Source organism: Bombina bombina, chromosome 8 (assembly GCF_027579735.1).
Source record: "Bombina bombina isolate aBomBom1 chromosome 8, aBomBom1.pri, whole genome shotgun sequence".
In the NCBI taxonomy this organism is placed as follows: Eukaryota; Metazoa; Chordata; class Amphibia; order Anura; family Bombinatoridae; genus Bombina; species Bombina bombina.
In genome coordinates, this window is record NC_069506.1 from 90138531 (window position 1) to 90161251 (window position 22721).

The following is a 22721-nucleotide window of genomic DNA, read 5'->3' on the forward strand; positions in this document are numbered from 1 at the left end:
GATGTGCCATGCTGAAAGACTCATACCCAAAAAAGGACTGAGTGCTGTAATAAAATCAAAAGGTGCTTCAACAAAGTATTAGTTTAAGGGTGTTCACACTTATGCAACCATATTATTTTATTTTTATATTTTTTATTCCCTCTACCTAAAAGATTTCAGTTTGTTTTTCAATTGAGTTGTACAGTTTATAGGTCACATTAACGGTGGAAAAAGTTCTGAAATTATTTATCTTTGTCTCATTTTTTTACATCACAGAAACCTGACATTTTAACAGGGGTGTGTAGACTTTTTATATCCACTGTGTGTGTATGTGTGTATGTATATATATATATATATATATATATATATATATATATATATATGTGTGTGTGTGTGTGTGTGGACCTTAAAGGAATATGAAACCCAAAATTTTCTTTCGTGATTCAGATAGAGCATGCCGTTTTTTTGACAACTTTAGAATGTATTTATATTATCAATTTTTTTTTGTTCTTGTGATATTTGTTGTTAAAAAAAACAGGGAAGTAAGCCGACTCGCCCATTTCTGGAACACTATACGGCAGCAGTTTTGCACGAATGTTATCCATTTGCAAGAGCACTAGATGGCAGCACTATTTCCTGCCATGTTGTGCTCCAGATGCCTCCCTAGATAGCTCTTCAACACAGAATATCATGGGAACGAAGGAAATTTGATAATAGAAGTAAATTGGAAACTTTTTTTAAAATGATATCCTCTGTCTGAATCACAAAAGAACATTTTTGGGTTTAATATCCTTTTAAGCATTTTAAAAAGAAAATGACTTAATTTTCCCTTTGAGTATTTTTGTAAGTACCACTGATTAACCCAGTCTGTTTTGGCAAAATGCACCAAAATTTCATAAAGTTAACTCGCCAAAAGATCTCATGGGAATTTTATTTATTGATGATTCTCTGATTGATATGTTAAATTTCAAGTGCCTCTCTGCATTTCATCCACAGCTAAACATCTAGTCAGCCTCTAAGCACAAACTGATGTATGGTAAAGGCCTTCCTTTTGACTTTCCAGTATAAGAAACAGAAGCCTTTTGCTTCTATCACCACAGCTTTCTACCCACTTTCAGTTTTACCAGTCTTGGTCTCACCCAAAAACAAACCTCAGGCCCTTTTTTCCCAGCAAGGCCAATCACGCTTTTTACTGGAGAATTAAGCAGATATGTTTGTTGGGTGTCGTAAATGAAAGTGATTATTCTGTTAATCTCATAACTGCCAGCTGTGTTGTCATTATAGTGGTTTCATTTTTGACTATACTTTTTTTTTAATCTCTTACATAAAGGATTCTGGACTCTTACAGGTACACATTACCCTCGGGATCTGCCTGCAGGTATCCCACCCCCCATGTCTGCTGCTCACCAACTTCAGGCTATGCATGCACAGTCAGCTGAGCTGCAACGGTTGGCAATGGAGCAGCAGTGGTTACACGGTCATCCTCACATGCACGGCGGACACTTACCAAGTCAAGAAGATTATTACAGGTGAGCTTCATTAGCACACAGTCCATTTTCCAATACTTTTAGTGTCTGCACAAGTCATAAGAGAAATATCAACATTACCCCCTCTTTAAAATGTTTAGACTATTGGTGGGGAAATGCAATGTTTTATCATTGCAGTATTGCTTGCATATAATTATTTGTTTAACCTCTTCAGAGGAAATTACTATATCAAGAGCAAACTGATATACTTTAACAGTTTTAATTTTTGACTGTATTTTCGTGTTTTTGTTTCTTATTGTTGTTTATACTTTCCTTTTTAATATTTATATTCCCTTTTACCTAGCCCTACTTTTTTTCCTCATGGTTTTAATATTTTAAAGATTATTCAGGGCAGCGGCTTCAAAGGCTAATAAGATACTAGCATGGATTAAAAGAGGCATTGATTCAAGGGAGAAAATAATAATTCTGTCACTATATAAAGCCCTGGTAAGACCTCACCTTGAGTATGGAGTGTAGTTCTGGGGACCGATCGCAAAAAAAGATATTGCAGAACTAGAAAAAGTTCAGAGAAGGGCCACAAAGCTAATAAGAGGATTGGAGAAATTAACCTATGAGGAGAGGCTAGCCAAACTGGGTCTGTTTTCTTTAGAAAAAAGGCGCTTGAGGGGTGACATGATTACTTTATATAAATATATTCAAGGCCCATATTCAGAGATGGCAGAAGCTCTGTTTGTTTATTCCAAGAAAATTGTTTCTGACAAGAGGTCAGAATTTAAAGGGACATTATGCACTCAAAAAAATATGGGGTATTTAAATAAAGCATTCAAAGAATATAAAGTTTGTAATTGACATGTATTAGCAATTTTTCTGCTAAAGCTTCTAAAATTGATGACAAAGTTTCACTCCATAAGAATACGTTCGTAGGACACACTAGCTTCAAAGCAAGGAGTTTTTCCTCGCTCCCTAGCTAGTGTCCTTATAGCCAGCCCCCATGCTGGAGCTGCTAATACATGTCAATTACATCCCCCTCCCTGACTATTCAACTGTGCAAGGGAATAGGGAATCTCACTCACTGGGCCCCGTGCCAAGCACCCTGTTCCCCCTTCTAATTGTTTACTTGCCTGCCAGCTGTCCCCCTCCGTTTTCAGACTGAGCCCCACAAGTTGGCTGTTATTATGTGTTGCAGCATTGTGGGCTGTGCGTGCGTATGATCATGCTTTCTAACATAGCTGTAATGCCCATATTCAATGCTCATACTCACGCACAGCCCACAATGCTGCAACATAGCATATTGCTAAGGGGATAATTGAGCAAAAGAGACGTGCACAAAAGCTTGGAGAATATTGCGTATATAGTACATTATACGCAATGTAAACTTTGATAAATAGTAGAGCACCGTGCTTATTAGTCACAAGCTACAAGGAGGAGGCTGCTGGCATGTACTACTACATACGGGGAGTAAAGCAAACTAACACACAATGCACGGTATACCGCAGTATTCATGCACAACACAGAATAAAAGTATATGCTTTTTGTGATTGGCTTATGGCTGTCACATGATGCAGAGGTAAGGAAAATTGAACTAACTTTAAAATTTGTCTGAAAAATCTACTACTCATTTGAAATTCAGACTAAGTGCTTTTGGATTGTCTTTTTATTATTCATTTAATTGAGTGTACAATTCTGCTGTATGTTTCTTTTGCTTTATTACATAAACCGCAGCTTACTTAAAGGGGCACTAAAGTGTTTTTTCCTTAGCATCTAAAAAAGGGTATTATAAATGCATTAGTTATTTAATTGCATGTTCCTATAATAAAGAAATTATATGTTTAATGCCTTTGAGATGTGACGTTCTGCCAAAAGTGTGTGCCTTATGTACCTTTTAGTACATAGATTATTAGTGCTGGAGAGACGATGCATTTAAGAAATGTGAGTTTATGGTATTTATACTCCAGCATCTTTGGGGAGGGAGCAGAAAACACAGAATTTTCATAGGATAATAACAAATGTATATTAATTGTGCTCCAGCATTGTGTGTGGATTTGATATTTATTTTAATAGTGGGTACTCTTTTAGCTTTGTCTTTTATTTCAAGTTGTTTGGGTGCCTTATTAAAGGGGACACTAAAATTTCATGATTCAGATAAAGCATGCTGTTTATAAATAAAAAAAATAAATATATATATATATATATATATATATATATATATATATATATATATATATATATATATATATATATATATATATATATATATACACTTCCATTATTAAAATGTGCACATTCTTTTTGCAAGCCCACTGTTTGATGATCAACTGAGCATGTGCAAAAGGGCACAGCATATATATGCTGACTGCTTTGAAACGCCCCTTTAATTTCTGCTAGAATTCTCTGGTAACCATTTCCTCTGTCTCCAATTTGTCTACCTGTAATCATTTGATCAGATACTGTCTAACTTTCATGCATCCTGCCACCCCCTCTAATTTGCAAGTGTGTAACTTCTGGCTAGCTAGACTGCTTGTAACAGCTGCACAGAATCAGTTCATTACACTGACTGCTACATACAGCAGCCGACAGGCTCAGTTGAGCCGTGGCTCTCTGATTCTATGTAGCTCTCTGTTCCAAGTGGCAGAGTTACTCACTGGAGTTAGAAACTGGAGGTGGAAACTGCAGTCCTACTAACAGGTAAACTTAATAACTACTGAGGATAAGTAATGTAAAGCTCACATTACAAAAAGTGTGTACATAATAGCACTCAGCTACTCGTTTTTTTTAGGCAGACATAGTAGGTCTCTTAAGGAGGACCAAGAAGGACGCTTGTTAAAAATGAACTTTTAATGTTACAAAAAATAAAAGGGATTAAGGAACCCAGGTAAAAACACAGATCTACCATGTACTCGTTTTAAATTAAGTGTATTATATATCACTCATTGGGATAATAGTATCCTATATATCAAGTGAAAGATCATCAAATGAGCTGAGTATATATACTCTATCTATGGAGGTGGTTTTCTAGATTATGCAATGCTCAAACATACGCTATAAGGTTCTAAAATATAAAGCGGTTATGCTGGGGACAGAACACTACCCACTAGGGAATAAAACAATACGTATCTTAAAAATATAAAGGCCTTTGATAAAGCTTTCTTAGCGAAACATGTTAGGGGAGTGATTCTCCATTTTTTTCATTTGCATTTCTCCATGTATCTTAAGAAATGTATTATCCGATATAGTGTCTTATATGGATCTTGTTGGTGGTATAGCCACATTGTGTGTGTATGTATGTATGTATATATATATATATATATATATATATATATATATATATATATATATATATATATATATATATATATATATATATATATATAAAATGTTCAAGAGACAAATCCTGACAGGGCAGTGTCTAAGAAATATATCAACTGGTACAGTGCTCTAACTAATGAAGTTGGTGGTATAGCATTGTACACAACTATATACAATAACGCTAACATGGTTTCCAGATAAAATCAGACCGTATTGTCCGTATAGCGTAACCGTTTGTAATTAATCAGTTGCATTCGGCAGTATTACTGTATTAACTCTATACTGTCTCCATATAGCGGGTAACGAGGCTCTTTTAGTTAACTGCTAAATTATTTTGCCACTGATATTTGTAAGTAGCATTGCTGCAATTTATGCATCAACATTAAATTATTAGCAGGATAATAGTGCCTCTCAGTAGATCAATACCTGTATACTATCTACATGCACTGTCTAATTCGTCCTAGACTAGTGAAACTGCTTAACATTCAAGTACCTGGATACCTATTACACGCCCCATCCAACTCAGCAGTGGAAAGTGTCGTACACTCTAGCAATATCGCTTTACATCTCAGAACCTGTATACGCACTACATGTACTATTTCACTCAACAGCGGGCAGTGGCCTAGGCACTAGCGAAACCGTCTAACATTTCACTACGCTGTAGCACACCTTTGCTGTCTAATTTAGCAGCAGGCAGTGTTCTAGACACTAGCAAAACTGCTTAACATTCAAGTACCTGTATACCTATTACACGCCCCATCCAACTCAGCAGTGGGCAGTGTCATACACTCCAGCGATAACGCTCCACATCTTAGTACCCGTATAACATATACTATCTTACTTAACAGCGGGCAGTGTCTTAGACACTTGCGAAACCGCTTAATATTTCAGTACGCTGTAGCACACTTTCTTTTTTGTACATAGGTAACTAGTGAGAATCTCCTTTATATAGTAAAGATCCCTATTTAGGCTATATAGTATAGCTGATATTATCTTTATACTGCAATTCAGTGCCAATTTTAACCACTGATACTTGGCATGCATTTCTGCTAATATATTAGCATTGTAGTTCTAGCATGATATCAGCACCTCACAGTAGACCTTCTCATTTATATTTTTAAGATACGTATTGTTTTTTTCCCTAGTGGGCAGTGTTCTGTCCCCAGCATAACCGCTTTATATTTTAGAACCTTATAGCGTATGTTTGAGCATTGCATAATCTAGAAAACCACCTCCATAGATAGAGTATATATACTCATGTCTCTATACCTGCCCTGAAAATAACGAGTAGCCGAGTGCTATTATATACACACTTTTTGTAATGTGAGCTTTACATTACTTATCCTCAGTACAATATTGACAGTGTACAGCACCCCTTCTTTCCCCTCATCTACAATTAAATATCGAGAGTGTTTATTATCACACACACTCCCCAATAATTCAAATAGGGGTCTACTCTTGGTAGTGCCGCTATCATCCTTTGCTGTGAAGAAACTTAACAATGCTCTCTATGTCTTTTCTGCTCTCTCTGTCTGCCCTTCTCCTAAAACTCACTACATGTCCATATAACAACAATCCCCACACTATCCATATCTCACCCTCCCTTCTCTCATCCCCTATGCTGTCCTCTCATGAGCTACTCTGTTTCCTTAGAAACACTTCCCCCTCTAACTCTCCTGTGTCTAGTCATACCCGCTCCTACTAGTCTCACTCTTACCTTCTGTCACTCTCACTGCTACTACTGCTGGCGATGTCTCTCCTAACCCTGGCCCTACAGTAATCACCACACTGTTACACTCTCGCTCTATCTCCCACTGCAAAAACTCTAGGTCACGCAATACCAACAATCTCATCTCCATTAACCCACAGCGCTTATCCCCTCTCTTTTCTTGTTCTCTCTGGAATGCTCGCTCCGTCTGTAACAAACTTACAACTGTTCACGACCCGTTTGTTTCCAGCGCTTCAACCTTTTAGCAATTATTGAAACTTGGCTATCTCCCTCTGACACTGCTTCCATTGCTGCTCTCACACACAGTGGTTTCCACTTTAGCCACACACCTAGGCCAGGTGAGAGACATGGTGGCGGTGTTGGCATCTTACCCTCCCCCTCCTGCTCCTATCAGTACCTATCTCCATTTCCATCTCTCTCCTTTTCTTCCTTTGAAGTCCACTGCATTTGCCTCTTCTCCCCCCTCTCTCTGAGTGGCAGTTATCTATCGCCCCCCTAGTCTAACCTTCCAATTCCTTGACAACTTTTCTGCCTGGCTTCCTTACTTTCTCTCTACAAATACACCTAATCTAATTTTGGGTGCTTTCAACATCCCCAATGACAACCCATCTGCCCCTGCTGCCTCTAAACTTCTCTCACTCACTAACTCCTTCGGCCTCTGACAATCCACCCTATTCCCTACCCACCACGATGGACACTCTATTGATCTGGTATTCTCCTATCTCTGCTCTCTCTCTGATGTTGCCTGTCACCCATTTCCCATCTCAGACCACCATCTGCTCACCTTTAATCTTAATATACAGACTAAACCTACCCCCCCCCCTTCGCCCCGTTCCTGTAGAAATCTGCACACTGTAGACCCTCTCCAACCTTATTCAAATACGCATCCCCCACACTTCCACAATATCTTGACCTGACCTTGCTATAACCCACTATAACACTGCCCTCTCCTCTGCACTAGTCACTCTCGCTCCGCCTCAACTTCGCAAAGCTCCAGCCCTGGCACTCCCAGCAAACATGCCACCTGCAAAAATGCGGGAGCACTGCTGAACGTGCCTGGAGGAAATCCCGCTCTGAACCTGATTTCATGCACTATAAGTTCATTCTTCACTCTTACACCTCTGCCCTTTACCTAGCTAAGCAAACCTATTTCTCTTCTCTTATATCCACTCACTCCTCAAACCCTAAAAGACTCTTCTCCATTTTTAAATCCCTCCTTTACCCACCTGCACCACCCCCCCTCATCTGCATTCAGTGCCCAAGACCTGGCTGACTGCTTTTTCAATAAAACACTTAACATCCGAAGAAACATTCCAACACTAGCCTGCAATCTCCCAACTTTGCTCCCATTCACCCTCTCTGCAGCCTCCTCCCAACCACTGAGAGGGAAGTGACTTCCCTATATTGTCTTCCTCACACCTTACTACCCTACCTGCCCACTTGACCCTATTCCATCACATCTAATACCTTCTCTGTCTCCCACCCTCACTCCGGCTCTTACTCATATATTCAACCTATCCCTTTCTACTGGCTCATTCCCTGTCTCCTTCAAACATACAAAGGTCACCCCCATCCTCAAACAACCCTCCCTTGATCCTAACTCTCCTGCAAACTACCGCCCCATATCACTGCTCCCGCTAGTTTAAAAAATCCTTGAAAAACTTGCTTTTGATCGCCTAACCCACTTCCTGTCCTCCAACTCATTGCTCGACCCCCTGCAATCTTGATTCCGTCCCCAACACTTAACTTAGACTGCCCTCACCATGGTTATAAACGATCTCCTTTCTGCTAAAAACAAAGGCTACTACTCTATACTCATCTTACTGGACCTCTCTGCTGCCTTTGACACTGTTGACCTTCTCCTACGGACTCTCAGCTCTCTTGGGCTCTGTGACACTGCCCTCTCCTGGATTCACTCTTATCTCTCTAACAGATCCTTCTCCGTCTCTTTTGCTGGTGACTCCTCCTCTCCATTGCCTCTGTCTGTTGGAGTACCTCAAGGCTCTGTCCTGGGTCCTTTACTCTTCTCTATATACACTTCTTCACTGGGTAAACACATCAACAGCTATGGCTTCAACTATCACCTCTATGCTGATGATACCCAGATCTACCTTTCCACCCCTGCACTCTCTCTCCTTCTGTCAATTCTCACATCAGTGACTGCTTATCTGGCATTTCCTCCTGGATGGCCTCTCACCACCTAAAAATAAACATGTCCAAGATCGAACTACTTCTAATCCCCCCCCCCCCCCCCCTCTTACTCCAGTTTCTAATTTTTCCATCACTGTTGGCGGCACCACTATCTCCCCATCACCCCAAGTCCGCTGCCTTGAAGTCACACTTGACTCAAATCTGTCCTTCATTCCCCACATCCAATTGCTCTCCTTATCCTGCCGCAACCACCTACGGAATATCTCCAAAATTTGTCCGTTTGAGTGCTGAAACTACTAAACGGCTAATCCACTCCCTGGTAATTTCCAGATTTGACTACTGTAATAACTTACTATCTGGCCTCCCTCGCATCTGCAAGGCTAATCCACCTCCCTTGATGCTCTGTTTCTGCTGCACCTCTCTGTGAGTCCCTTCACTGGCTCCCCATTCACAGCAGAATTAAATTGAAAATTCTCACCCAGACCTCGCCCTCACCAATGCTGCCTCCCCCCATCTGTCCTCACTCATCAACAAATATACTCCAGCCCGCCCCTAAGATCCATCAATGACCTGCTTCTTGCGTCCTCTACCATCACCTCCTCTCATGCTAGACTACAGGACTTCTCTCGTGCGGCACCAACCCTCTGGAACGCACTTCCTCGAGCTGTCAGACTTTCCCCTAACCTCCTCCTTTAAACGTTCCCTAAAGACCTTTTTGTTCAGGGAAGCTTATCACCCAACTCATTAACAAATTAACTTCACTTACCTAACAGTTACCCTCATCTGTCTCCTAACTAATATCATTCTCACCTTTGCAGTCCCCACCTCCTGTTTCCCATCCTCCTACCCATCTAGATTGTAAGTTCCCACGGGAATAGGGCTCTCAATTCCCCCTGTATTTGTCTGTACAATTGTGTCTCTTATTCTAATGTTTCTCCGTTGTACTTTTATCCTCCTACCCATCTAGATAGTAAGTTCCCACGGGAATAGGGCCCTCAATTCCCCCTGTATTTGTCTGTAAAATTGTATCTCTTATTGTAATGTTTCTCCATTGCACTTTTATCCTTCTACCCATGGGCAGCGCTGCGGAATCTGTTGGCGCTTTTTAAATAAAGAATAATATATATATATATATATATATATATATATACACATACATACATACATGTATTTTTTGATTGGCTGATGTCTGTCACATGATAAAGGGGGAGGGAAAATTGGATTAACTTTTAAATTTGATTTAAAATATTCTACTGCTCATTTCAAATTCAAAGGAAATGCTAGTGCATTGTCTTTTTATTATGTATTTGTCAATTATGCAGTTTTACTTTATTTAGGGCTCGATTTATCAAGCTACGGCGGACAGGGGCATACATATGTGTAACTGTTCGCCGCAGCTCTGTGAATCTTTTAATAAAAAAGTCATCTTGCAGCAGGTGAGATTGCAGGCATAAAGTGTTTTATTACTATACAGACATATGGTCTATACCTTTTATAATGATTATTTTTTTTACCTCTTTTTGCAGTCGACTGAAGAAAGAAGGGGACAAGCAATTGTAACCAAGAGCTGGTCATGGATCCCTCCCTCTCTCCTCCAACTCTCTTTTGGAGAGTCAGGCTCCATTCAACGGGTCCCCAGAGGCTGCAAGATTCCTTCTGTATTTACTACTTGACACACACTATATTTCATCTATAAAGACTCATCAAAGCCAGCTTGGCAGTCCCCTGCATGACACATTCTTTCCCCAGCCTTGGGAGGGAGCAGTTTTGGAGGAAGAGGGTGGGGTAATTGCCGGACACTGGGAGCAGTTCTGATCTTTTGTTTGACACCTCTGATTCTGGAGGTGTGAAGACCCCTACACTCATTCACTGTGTGTGCAAATGAAGTCAGAGACTCTTATAAATGGCATTCAAGCACCACCAGCACCTAAGGTCTTGAGTGCTGTTACACAGATTACTAATTTATTTTGTTAAATCAGTGAGACCCCATCATTGTTTAAAGTTACCCCAGTCTGCCCACAGTCTGTAAATATCTTCAATCAAAGGACTGGTGGAATACGTTCCACAAACACTTCCAAAAGGCTCTGCATTCTCTACTTAACCCTGCACTGCAGTTACTACCTTTTGAATTCTAACCTGCCATAGACAGGTTTTTGTTAACTCTTTCCCTGTCATATGGACATTCAACCAGTGCATGCCTGTGACAGCAAAGTGGTTAAGTAATACATAGGAGAAAAACTCACAATTTTATATTGGTAGCGTGCCAATGATAAACTATTTTATTATTTTATTTACTGTGCACTGATTCATTTTCTGCTTCTCCCACTAACACAGTGTTGTTTCCTGTCTTAATATTAACCATCTCACATTCTAGCTGTCCTCCTACTCTGTTATCAAAAACATCCAATTTACAAATCAGCCCCCTCTTTTTTTCTCTCCCTGTTTTGTAGAGCATTTGTGGAATTTACTCCTTGTTTTGTTTCGTTACAGGTTATTATATGTCTCACTTGTAGATAGGGGCTACAGCGTTTTAAGTTGTAGAAGCAAATCGCACACAGGTTTGTGCGCATCTTCACTTTATAGCATTAAAGTTTCTGCAGGGTTAGAACTTTTATGATTTAATTTATAAGGAAATTCTCCTATATTTTAGTGTTTTGGTCCTGCTATACTAAATGCCAAGGGTTTTATTTGTACAGATTCTATTAAACCTGGGCTCTTATTTTTTTAATTTTTTTGTAATTTTTGTTTGTTAACCTGGTGCGTTTTCACTCCCTAACATTCTCACAGTAACAGGTTTTGACTCGTTAAAATACCTAGCTGTGTCGTTCAATAAAATGAAGGCGCACTTAGTAACTGCTTATCTGCCATCTCATTTGTTAAAGGACAGGCAGGGGCTGTGTAGTTCAAGGCAAACCCAATATGCTGCTCCTAATCTTTAGACAGCTGCATGTTTAGAGCAGTTGTCCGGATGCTGAAATCTCTTCCACACAGTTTCCTAGCAACCCCTCCCTAATCAGGGCACATTCCCTGCCATTTAGACTGTTATTTCTGGCAATCAGCAACTCGGGGCTGTGCCAGACCATGATGGATAAAGACTGCTGATAAGCGTCCCTCCACTCCTCTTGTGATCAATATGCACCTTTTCAACATCTAGAAAGCCCCCATATTTATGGCAGAGTTTCAAGAAAATCTGTCTGCATTGCTTGTGACTGGTTACCCCTATAACATTGCCTGGAGAATTGCAGATATGTTGTCATAATCATCAAGCCATTACTTTCACTACAATAACTGAATAAAACCTTATTTATGCTTTATAATACATTTAGAAGACATTTTGTGTTTCTTTGGAAAATGCTCACTTGCCCTGACATTAAGGGAACTCTTATGTTTGGTAATTTGAAGTTTCCTGCTGAAGTTTATCCGAATGTCATCAATAAACCATTCCTGCAGTTTTGTGTCTGGTTTTATCTGTAAGTAGTTATATTTTACTACCTCCCTGCACACACTTGGACCTTTGGTTACACCAGCAAAACCTTCTGTTTCTGATACTTATGCAGAGTATAACTTGTACCCAGGTATACATAATAATATCTCCTAAGCTTCAGCAGTGTTTCACCTAAGAGCATATCTGCAGATCTCTCTACAGTTTAAGTTCTCCACTCTAAAATCACCCTCATTGTCCCCATCATTCTGAGTGTCAGGGTGCTTGGCTACTTTATCCACGTCTGCTGTTTTGTGTACAACTTATTCAGTATTAGAGAGGCCTACAATATACGGTGTAGCTGGCCTCTCCTATGCTGAAGGCTTAAGATGTAGACTTTATTCATTGAGCTCTTGCTTTTTCTTCTTTTTCCCTCCTTTGTTTGTTATTTACATTTGTAATTTTGGACTTGTTCCATGTGTAACAAAAACTGTAAGGCTACTTGTTTCATGGCACCATTTAGCAGAATGTACATTCAGACTGCTCCATTTCTATATATATCTTGAAGATTTAATTGTATATAGGAGTAGTTTGCCATGGGGGTAGAAACCCAGAAATTCGTGACTTCTGTGTTTTCTCCAGTTTGAGTATTTTGTAATTTTTTTGGAAATATTTGTGGACATAAATAATAAAGCAAGCTATACCACATGTCTGATGTTTGAGTTGTTCTCTTTGTACATGAATATGTATTATGTGCATTTATAATTAAATAATTGCTCACTCACCTCTAGACAGGAATATGTTGTTCTTTAACTGTTTTTATTTATTTATTAAAGCAGATTTCAAATCCATTTTTTTTCTACAACTATTTTCATTTTCAGGAAATGCTAAATTCTGTTTTATGGAACTCAAAATAAACCTGTTTTTAATACTAGGATAAAACTTTAAAAAATGCATTGAATTACCAATAAAACTGCTACCTTTTAGTGGTTAAATGAGTCCAATCTGTGTGTGTGTGTATATATATCTTTTGCAAAACCTTTTTTTTTTTGTTGATTTGTAGTATATAGTTTTACCACAGTGTGGCAGCAAATACTCATGTTTAAGATGTTCACTGTTTTCATCTATATCCCTTCAAGCTATAAATTACAAAAAACTTTAAGAAAATATATAAATCTACAACCATGTATATAAATGAGCACTGTTTAAATTTGTAATGTTGATTTTTTTAAAGGAAATGCTTATTTCTGTACAAATCTTATCTGAGACATGTTTGCTGGCTAATAGGGATGGCTCCCACAGCTCAATTAATGGATAGTGATACAGCCCACAAGCATTAAAACAAGCAGCATTTTTACCACATGAACATCATCTTTTTCTCAAAAACATAACTGTAATACATTTTATAATACCTTCTTTGAGAAGCAAGAAAGCAAATATGTCCTTTTTATATATAAATGGCAAACATATCCAGTGATATGGTGGATGAAGGTTACTTTTTAATGAAAGTTGTTATTGTCTTAAACAAACAGCCTATTCAATAATGTAATGACTAGTATTTCTTCTACAAGATATGACGAGTCCACGGATTTCATCCTTACTTGTGGGATTTATCCTCCTGCTAACAGGAAGTGGCAAAGAGCACCACAGCAGAGCTGTATATATAGCTCCTCCCTTCCCTCCACCCCCAGTCATTCTCTTTGCCTGTGTTAGTAATAGGAAGAGGTAAAGTGAGGTGTTAGTTTTAGTTTCTTCAATCAAGATATTTTTTGTTTTAAAATGGTACCGGTGTGTACTATTTTTCCTCAGGGAGAAATCGTCAGTCTGGATTCCCAAGAGGAATGAAGAGATCCTTTTTTCTCCCATGAGGTTGATGATCTTAGCAGACATTACTATGATCCATTCTGGTTCCCACAGAGTTCTGAAGGTAGTGCAAGAGAAATCTTCAGTGTGGAGACCGGTGTCATGCTACAAGCAGCATTGAGCTATGTTCAGTCTTTTATTTTCTGAGGAGACATGTTATATCAGAAATGGCTGACATTTTTCCCTGTAAGGGAAGGGGTAAGCAGTAGACCTATATGGTTGAGGGTGTTACTGAAATTCTTGTTTTATGCATATTGATAACGATTTTGTATATCTATATTGGGGCTTGACACTGGGAGAGGCAGCTTGGACACTTATATATTTAATATGGAAGGGGTCAGAAGGGCTGCAATTATATGTAATATGTTTGTGAGTACAGGGGACCACATGGCTTATTTCAAACCGCTTCCCATGCGGTTAGGCAGACTTTGGTGCAACGTCCATGATGGGCGGGGCCTATTTTGCACGCTCAGACGCGCAGTTTTCTCTCACTAGAAGGCAGCAGGCTTTAGCTCCGGTGGGGCCTAAAGTTGTTTTCCAGTAACCGTATCATCGTTGAGTCAATTGTGAATACCCTGAGGGCAGGTTGGCACCCCAGCAGAGCTGTGGCGAGGTGCAGGGGCTGTTTTCATTGTTAAAGTCTATTTTCGATTTAAAATGTCTCTTTAAAGGGTGATTTAACCTTTGCTTATAGTGTGCAATAATTTTTGGCAAAATTGAACTGTTTTAGATAATTTTTTTAGTGATAAAAATACTTTTTAGGACATTTCAGAAAAATTGGTGCGCTTTTATTTCTTAAAGGCGCAGTACGTTTTTTTTCAAAAAAGTTTTAACGACTATTGTGGCCATTGTTAGTCTGTTTAACATGTCTGCACTTGAGGAAACTCCTTGTTCTATGTGTTTAGAAGCCATTGTGGAACCCCCTCTTACTTTGTGTACCTCTTGTACTGAAAGGGCCTTACAATGTAAAAAGCATATTTTATGTAAAGACAGTGTGCCAAAGGATGATTCTCAGTCTGAAGAGAATCAGGATATGCCGCCTAATTCTCCCCAAGTGTCACAACCTTTAACGCCCACCCAAGCGACGCCGGGTTCCTCAACTGCGTCTAATTATTTTATTCTGCAGGATATGGCTGCAGTTATGTCAACTACCCTTACAGAGGTATTATTATCTAAATTACCAGTGTTACAGGGTAAACGCAGTAGGACAGGAATCAATGTAAATACTGAGTCCTCTGATGCTTTGTTGGCTATTTCCGATGTGTCCTCACAGGGATCTGAGTTGGGGGTCAGGGAAATTTTGTCTGAGGGAGAACTTTCGAAACCAGGAAGTATGTTACCTCAGACAGATTCGGACGTCATGTCCTTTAAATTTAAGCTAGAACACCTCCGCCTGTTTCTTTGGGAGGCTTTGCGACTCTGGATGACTGTGACCCTATTATGATGCCACCAGAGAAATTGTGTAAAATGGACAAATATCTAGAAGTACCCGCTTAAACTGATGTTTTTCCTGTTCCTAAGAGAATTTAGGAAATTATTAAGGAGTTGGACAGACCGGGTATACCGTTCTCTCCCCCTCCTAACTTTAAGAAAATGTATCCCATATCAGACACCATTCGGGACTCTTGGCAGACTGTCCCTAAGGTGGAGGGAGCTATATCTACCCTGGCTAAGTGTACAACTATTCCTATTCAGGACAGCTGTGCTTTCAAAGACCCTATGGATAAAAAAATTAGAGAGTCTTCTAAAGAAGATATTTATTCATCAGGGTTTCCTTTTACAACCGACAGCCTGCATTGTTCCAGTGACTACTGCAGCGGCATTCTGGTTTGATGCCTTGGAAGAGTCTCTTAAAATTGAGACCCTCTTAGAGGATATTCTAGATAGAATTAAGGCTCTCAAGGTAGCTAATTCTTTTATCACAGATGCCGCCTTTCAAATTGCTAAGTTGGCGGCTAAAAATGCAGGATTTGCCATTTTAGCGTGTAGAGCATTATGGTTAAAATCGTGGTCTGCTGATGTGTCATCTAAATCAAAACTCTTGGCTATTCCTTTCAAGGGTAAGACCCTATTCGGACCTGAGTTGAAGGAAATCATCTCTGACATTACTGGAGGTAAACAAAATAATTTTCATTCCTTTCGGAACTTTAAAGGAGTACCCTCTTCTTCCTCTTCCTCCACAAAGCAGGAAGGGAATTTTGCTCAGGCCAAGTCCGTCTGGAGACCTAACCAGGCCTGGAACAAGGGTAAACAACCCAAGAAGCCTGCTGCTGCTACCAAGATAGCATGAAGGGGCGGCCCCCGATCCGGGACCGGATCTAGTAGGGGCAGACTTTCTCTCTTTGCCCAGGCTTGGGCAAGAGATGTTCAGGACCCCTGGGTACTGGAAATTGTAACCCACGGGTATCAACTGGAATTCAAAGGATTTCTCCCAAGAGGGAGATTTCTTCTTTCACGATTGTCTGTAGACCAGATAAAAATAGAGGCGTTCTTACGTTGTGTAAAAGACCTCTCTACTATGGGAGTAATTTGTACTCCCTGGAACAGGGGCAGGGGTTTTACTCCAATCTTTTTGTTGTTCCCAAAAAGGAGGGAACTTTCAGACCCATTTTAGATCTCAAAAGTCTAAACAAGTTTCTCAGAGTCCCATCGTTCAAGATGGAGACTATCCGAACAATTTTACCAATGATCCAGGAGGGTCAATATATGACTACCGTGGATTTGAAGGATGCATACCTTCATATTCCTATTCACAAAGATCATCATCAGTACCTAAGGTTTGCCTTCCTGGACAAACATTTTCAGTTCATGGCTCTTCCCTTCGGGTTGGCCACAGCACCCAGGATCTTCACGAAGGTTCTAGGGTCTCTTCTGGCGGTTCTTAGGCCGCGGAGCATAGCAGTGGCGCCTTATCTGGACGATATTTTGATTCAGGCGTCAGCTTCTCATCTGACAAAGTTTAATACAGACACAGTGTTGTCCTTTCTGAGAACTCACGGGTGGAAGGTGAATCTAGAAAAGAGTTCACTAAATCCACAGACAAATGTTCCCTTCTTGGGAATTCTGATAGATTCTATAGCAATGAAGATTTTTCTGACGGAGGTCAGAAAATCAGAAATTCTAAATACATGCCGAGCCCTTCAGTCCAATCCTCAGCCGTCAGTGTATGGAGGTAATTGGATTGATGGTGGCGGCAATGGACATCATTCCGTTTGCTCGGCTTCATCTCAGACCACTGCAACTGTGCATGCTTGGACAGTGGAATGGGGACTATGCAAATTTATCTCCTCCGATAAATCTGGATCAAAAGACCAGAAACTCTCTTCTTTGGTGGTTGTCGCCGGATCATCTGACCCAAGGGACGTGTTTCCGCAGAACCTTGTGGGTGATAGTGACAACGGACGCCAGTCTACTAGGCTGGGGTGCAGTCTGGAATTCCCTGAAGGCTCAGGGTGTATGGACTCAGTTGGAGTCTCTACTTCCAATCAATATTCTGGAATTGAGAGCAATATTCAATGCGCTTCAGGCGTGGCCTCAGTTGGTTTCGGCCAAATTCATCAGATTCCAGTCGGACAACATCACGACTGTGGCTTACATCAATCATCATGGAGGAACGAGGAGTTCCTTAGCGATGACAGAAGTATCCAAGATAATTTGATGGGCGGAGGCTCACTCTTGTTATCTGTCAGCAATTTACATCCCAGGAGTGGACAACTGGGAAGCAGACTTTTTAAGCCGACAGGCTTTTCATCCGGGGGAGTGGGAACTCCATCCGGAGGTATTTGCCTCACTGATTCTCCGATGGGGCAGACCAGAATTGGATCTGATGGCGTCTCGACAGAATGCCAAGCTTCCAAGATACGGATCCAGGTCGAGGGATCCTCAGGCCGAACTGATAGATGCCTTGGCAGTGCCTTGGTCGTTCAACCTAGCTTATGTGTTTCCACCGTTTCCTCTTCTTCCCCGGGTGATTGCTCGGATCAAAAAGGAGAGAGCTTCAGTAATTCTAATCGCGCCTGCGTGGCCACGCAGGACTTGGTATGCAGATCTAGTGGACATGTCCTCTCTGCCTCCGTGGAAACTTCCAGTGAGACAGGACCTTCTCATTCAAGGTCCTTTCCAACATCCAAATCTAATTTCTCTGCAGCTGACTGCTTGGAGATTGAACGCTTAATTTCTCCAACATAGGTGTGTCCGGTCCACGGCGTCATCCTTACTTGTGGGATATTCTCTTCCCCAACAGGAAATGGCAAAGAGCCCAGCAAAGCTGGTCACATGATCCCTCCTAGGCTCCGCCTACCCCAGTCATTCTCTTTGCCGTTGTACAGGCAACATCTCCACGGAGATGGCTTAGAGTTTTTTAGTGTTTAACTGTAGTTTTTCATTATTCAATCAAGAGTTTGTTATTTTCAAATAGTGCTGGTACGTACTATTTACTCAGAAACAGAAAAGAGATGAAGAATTCTGTTTGTATGAGGAAAATGATTTTAGCAACCGTAACTAAAATCCATGGCTGTTCCACACAGGACTGTTGAGAGCATTAACTTCAGTTGGGGGAACAGTTTGCAGTCTTTGCTGCTTGAGGTATGACACATTCTAACAAGACGATGTAATGCTGGAAGCTGTCATTTTCCCTATGGGATCCGGTAAGCCATGTTTATTACGATTGTAAATAAGGGCTTCACAAGGGCTTATTTAGACTGTAGACTTTTTTTGGGCTAAATCGATTGATATTAACACTTATTTAGCCTTGAGGAATCATTTATTCTGGGTATTTTGATATAATAATATCGGCAGGCACTGTTTTAGACACCTTATTCTTTAGGGGCTTTCCCAAAGCATAGGCAGAGTCTCATTTTCGCGCCGGTGTTGCGCACTTGTTTTTGAGAGGCATGGCATGCAGTCGCATGTGAGAGGAGCTCTGATACTTATAAAAGACTTCTGAAGGCATCATTTGGTATCGTATTCCCCTTGGGTTTGGTTGGGTCTCAGCAAAGCAGATACCAGGGACTGTAAAGGGGTTAAAGCTTAAAACGGCTCCGGTTCCGTTATTTTAAGGGTTAAAGCTTCCAAATTTGGTGTGCAATATTTTCAAGGCTTTAAGACACTGTGGTGAAAGTTTGGTGAATTTTGAACAATTCCTTCATGTTTTTTCGCAATTGCAGTAATAAAGTGTGTTCAGTTTAAAATTTAAAGTGACAGTAACGGTTTTATTTCAAAACGTTTTTTGTACTTTCTTATCAAGTTTATGCCTGTTTAACATGTCTGAACTACCAGATAGACTGTGTTCTGAATGTGGGGAAGCCAGAATTCCTATTCATTTAAATAAATGTGATTTATGTGATAATGACAATGATGCCCAAGATGATTCCTCAAGTGAGGGGAGTAAGCATGGTACTGCATCATTCCCTCCTTCGTCTACACGAGTCTTGCCCACTCAGGAGGCCCCTAGTACATCTAGCGCGCCAATACTCCTTACTATGCAACAATTAACGGCTGTAATGGATAATTCTGTCAAAAACATTTTAGCCAAAATGAACCCTGTTCAGCGTAAGCGTGGATGCTCTGTTTTAGTTACTGAAGAGCATGACGACGCTGATATTAATATCTCTGAAGGGCCCCTAACACAATCTGAGGGGGCCAGGGAGGTTTTGTCTGAGGGAGAAATTACTGATTTAGGGAATATTTCTCAGCAGGCTGAATCTGATGTGATTACTTTTAAATTTAAATTGGAACATCTCCGCATTTTGCTTAAGGAGGTATTATCCACTCTGGATGATTGTGAAAATTTGGTCATCCCAGAGAAACTATGTAAAATGGACAAGTTCCTAGAGGTGCCGGGGCTCCCAGAAGCTTTTCCTATACCCAAGCGGGTGGCGGACATTGTTAATAAAGAATGGGAAAGGCCCGGTATTCCTTTCGTCCCTCCCCCCATATTTAAAAAATTGTTTCCTATGGTCGACCCCAGAAAGGACTTATGGCAGTCAGTCCCCAAGGTCGAGGGAGCGGTTTCTACTTTAAACAAACGCACCACTATTCCCATAGAGGATAGTTGTGCTTTCAAAGATCCTATGGATAAAAAATTAGAAGGTTTGCTTAAAAAGATGTTTGTTCAGCAGGGTTACCTTCTACAACCCATTTCATGCATTGTCCCTGTCACTACAGCCGCATATTTCTGGTTTGATGAACTGATTAAGGTGCTCGATAGTGACTCGCCTCCTTATGAGGAGATTATGGACAGAGTCAATGCTCTCAAATTGGCTAATTCTTTCACTCTTGACGCCTCTTTGCAATTGGCTAAGTTAGCGGCTAAGAATTCTGGGTTTGCTATTGTGGCGCGCAGAGCGCTTTGGTTGAAATCTTGGTCGGCTGATGCGTCTTCCAAGAACAAGCTATTAAACATTCCTTTCAAGGGGAAAACGCTGTTTGGTCCTGACTTGAAAGAGATTATCTCTGATATCACTGGGGGTAAGGGCCATGCCCTTCCTCAGGATCGGCCTTTCAAGGCAAAAAATAGACCTAATTTTCGTCCCTTTCGTAAAAACGGACCAGCCCAAGGTGCTACGTCCTCTAAGCAAGAAGGTAATACTTCTCAGGCCAAGCCAGCTTGGAGACCAATGCAAGGCTGGAACAAGGGAAAGCAGGCAAAGAAACCTGCCACTGCTACCAAGACAGCATGAAATATCGGCCCCCGATCCGGGACCGGATCTGGTGGGGGGCAGACTCTCTCTCTTCGCTCAGGCTTGGGCAAGAGATGTTCTGGATCCTTGGGCGCTAGAAATAGTCTCCCAGGGTTATCTTCTGGAATTCAAGGGACTTCCCCCAAGGGGAAGGTTCCACAGGTCTCAGTTGTCTTCAGACCACATAAAAAGACAGGCGTTCTTACTTTGCGTAGAAGACCTGTTAAAAATGGGAGTGATTCATCCTGTTCCATTGAGAGAACAAGGGATGGGGTTCTACTCCAATCTGTTCATAGTTCCCAAAAAAGAGGGAACATTCAGACCAATCCTAGATCTCAAGATCTTAAACAAATTTCTCAAGGTCCCATCTTTCAAGATGGAAACCATTCGAACTATCCTTCCTTCCATCCAGGAAGGTCAATTCATGACCACGGTGGATTTAAAGGATGCGTATCTACATATTCCTATCCACAAGGAACATCATCGGTTCCTAAGGTTTGCATTCCTGGACAAACATTACCAGTTCGTGGCGCTTCCTTTCGGATTAGCCACTGCTCCAAGGATTTTCACAAAGGTACTAGGGTCCCTTCTAGCTGTACTAAGACCAAGGGGCATTGCAGTAGTACCTTACCTGGACGACATTCTGATTCAAGCGTCGTCCCTCCCTCGAGCAAAGGCTCACACGGACATCGTCCTGGCCTTTCTCAGATCGCACGGCTGGAAAGTGAACGTGGAAAAGAGTTCTCTATCCCCGTCAACAAGGGTTCCCTTCTTGGGAACAATTATAGACTCCTCAGAAATGAGGATTTTTCTAACAGAGGCCAGAAAGACAAAGCTCCTGGACTCTTGTCGAATTCTTCATTCCGTTCCTCTTCCTTCCGTAGCTCAGTGCATGGAAGTGATCGGGTTGATGGTAGCGGCAATGGACATAGTTCCTTTTGCGCGCATTCATCTAAGACCGTTACAACTGTGCATGCTCAGTCAGTGGAATGGGGACTATACAGACTTGTCTCCAAAGATACAAGTAAATCAGAGGACCAGAGACTCACTCCGTTGGTGGCTGTCCCTGGACAACCTGTCACGAGGGATGACATTCCACAGACCAGAGTGGGTCATTGTCACGACCGACGCCAGTCTGATGGGCTGGGGCGCGGTCTGGGGATCCCTGAAAGCTCAGGGTCTTTGGTCTCGGGAAGAATCTCTTCTACCGATAAATATTCTGGAACTGAGAGCGATATTCAATGCTCTCAAGGCTTGGCCTCAGCTAGCGAGGTCCAAGTTCATACGGTTTCAATCAGACAACATGACGACTGTTGCGTACATCAACCATCAGGGGGGAACAAGGAGTTCCCTAGCGATGGAAGAAGTGACCAAGATCATTCTATGGGCGGAGTCTCACTCCTGCCACCTGTCTGCTATCCACATCCCGGGAGTGGAAAATTGGGAAGCGGATTTTCTGAGTCGTCAGACATTGCATCCGGGGGAGTGGGAACTCCATCCGGAAATCTTTGCCCAAGTCACTCAACTTTGGGGCATTCCAGACATGGATCTGATGGCCTCTCGTCAGAACTTCAAAGTTCCTTGCTACGGGTCCAGATCCAGGGATCCCAAGGCGGCTCTAGTGGATGCACTAGTAGCACCTTGGACCTTCAAACTAGCTTATGTGTTCCCGCCGTTTCCTCTCATCCCCAGGCTGGTAGCCAGGATCAATCAGGAGAGGGCGTCGGTGATCTTGATAGCTCCTGCGTGGCCACGCAGGACTTGGTATGCAGATCTGGTGAATATGTCATCGGCTCCACCTTGGAAGCTACCTTTGAGACGAGACCTTCTTGTTCAGGGTCCGTTCGAACATCCGAATCTGGTTTCACTCCAGCTGACTGCTTGGAGATTGAACGCTTGATTTTATCGAAGCGAGGTTTCTCAGATTCTGTTATCGATACTCTTGTTCAGGCCAGAAAGCCTGTAACTAGAAAGATTTACCACAAAATTTGGAAAAAATATATCTGTTGGTGTGAATCTAAAGGATTCCCTTGGGACAAGGTTAAGATTCCTAGGATTCTATCCTTCCTTCAAGAAGGATTGGAAAAAGGATTATCGGCAAGTTC

At 41.3% G+C, this 22721-nt stretch overlaps 1 protein-coding gene across 9 annotated transcripts in view; it reads left to right on the forward strand.

Annotated features, from left to right (window-relative positions):
• The window catches only part of RERE (arginine-glutamic acid dipeptide repeats), a 1074498-nt gene extending 1061717 nt beyond the window's left edge, over window positions 1–12781 (forward strand). For all 9 annotated transcript variants that reach the window (XM_053690444.1, XM_053690440.1, XM_053690438.1 and 6 more), the window contains 2 exons: window positions 1328–1508; window positions 10179–12781. In XM_053690444.1, the coding sequence (XP_053546419.1) occupies window positions 1328–1508; window positions 10179–10212 (215 nt within the window). In that variant the 3' untranslated portion in view covers window positions 10213–12781. The remainder of the gene's footprint in view (window positions 1–1327; window positions 1509–10178) is intronic.
• Window positions 12782–22721: the final 9940 nt, after the last annotated feature.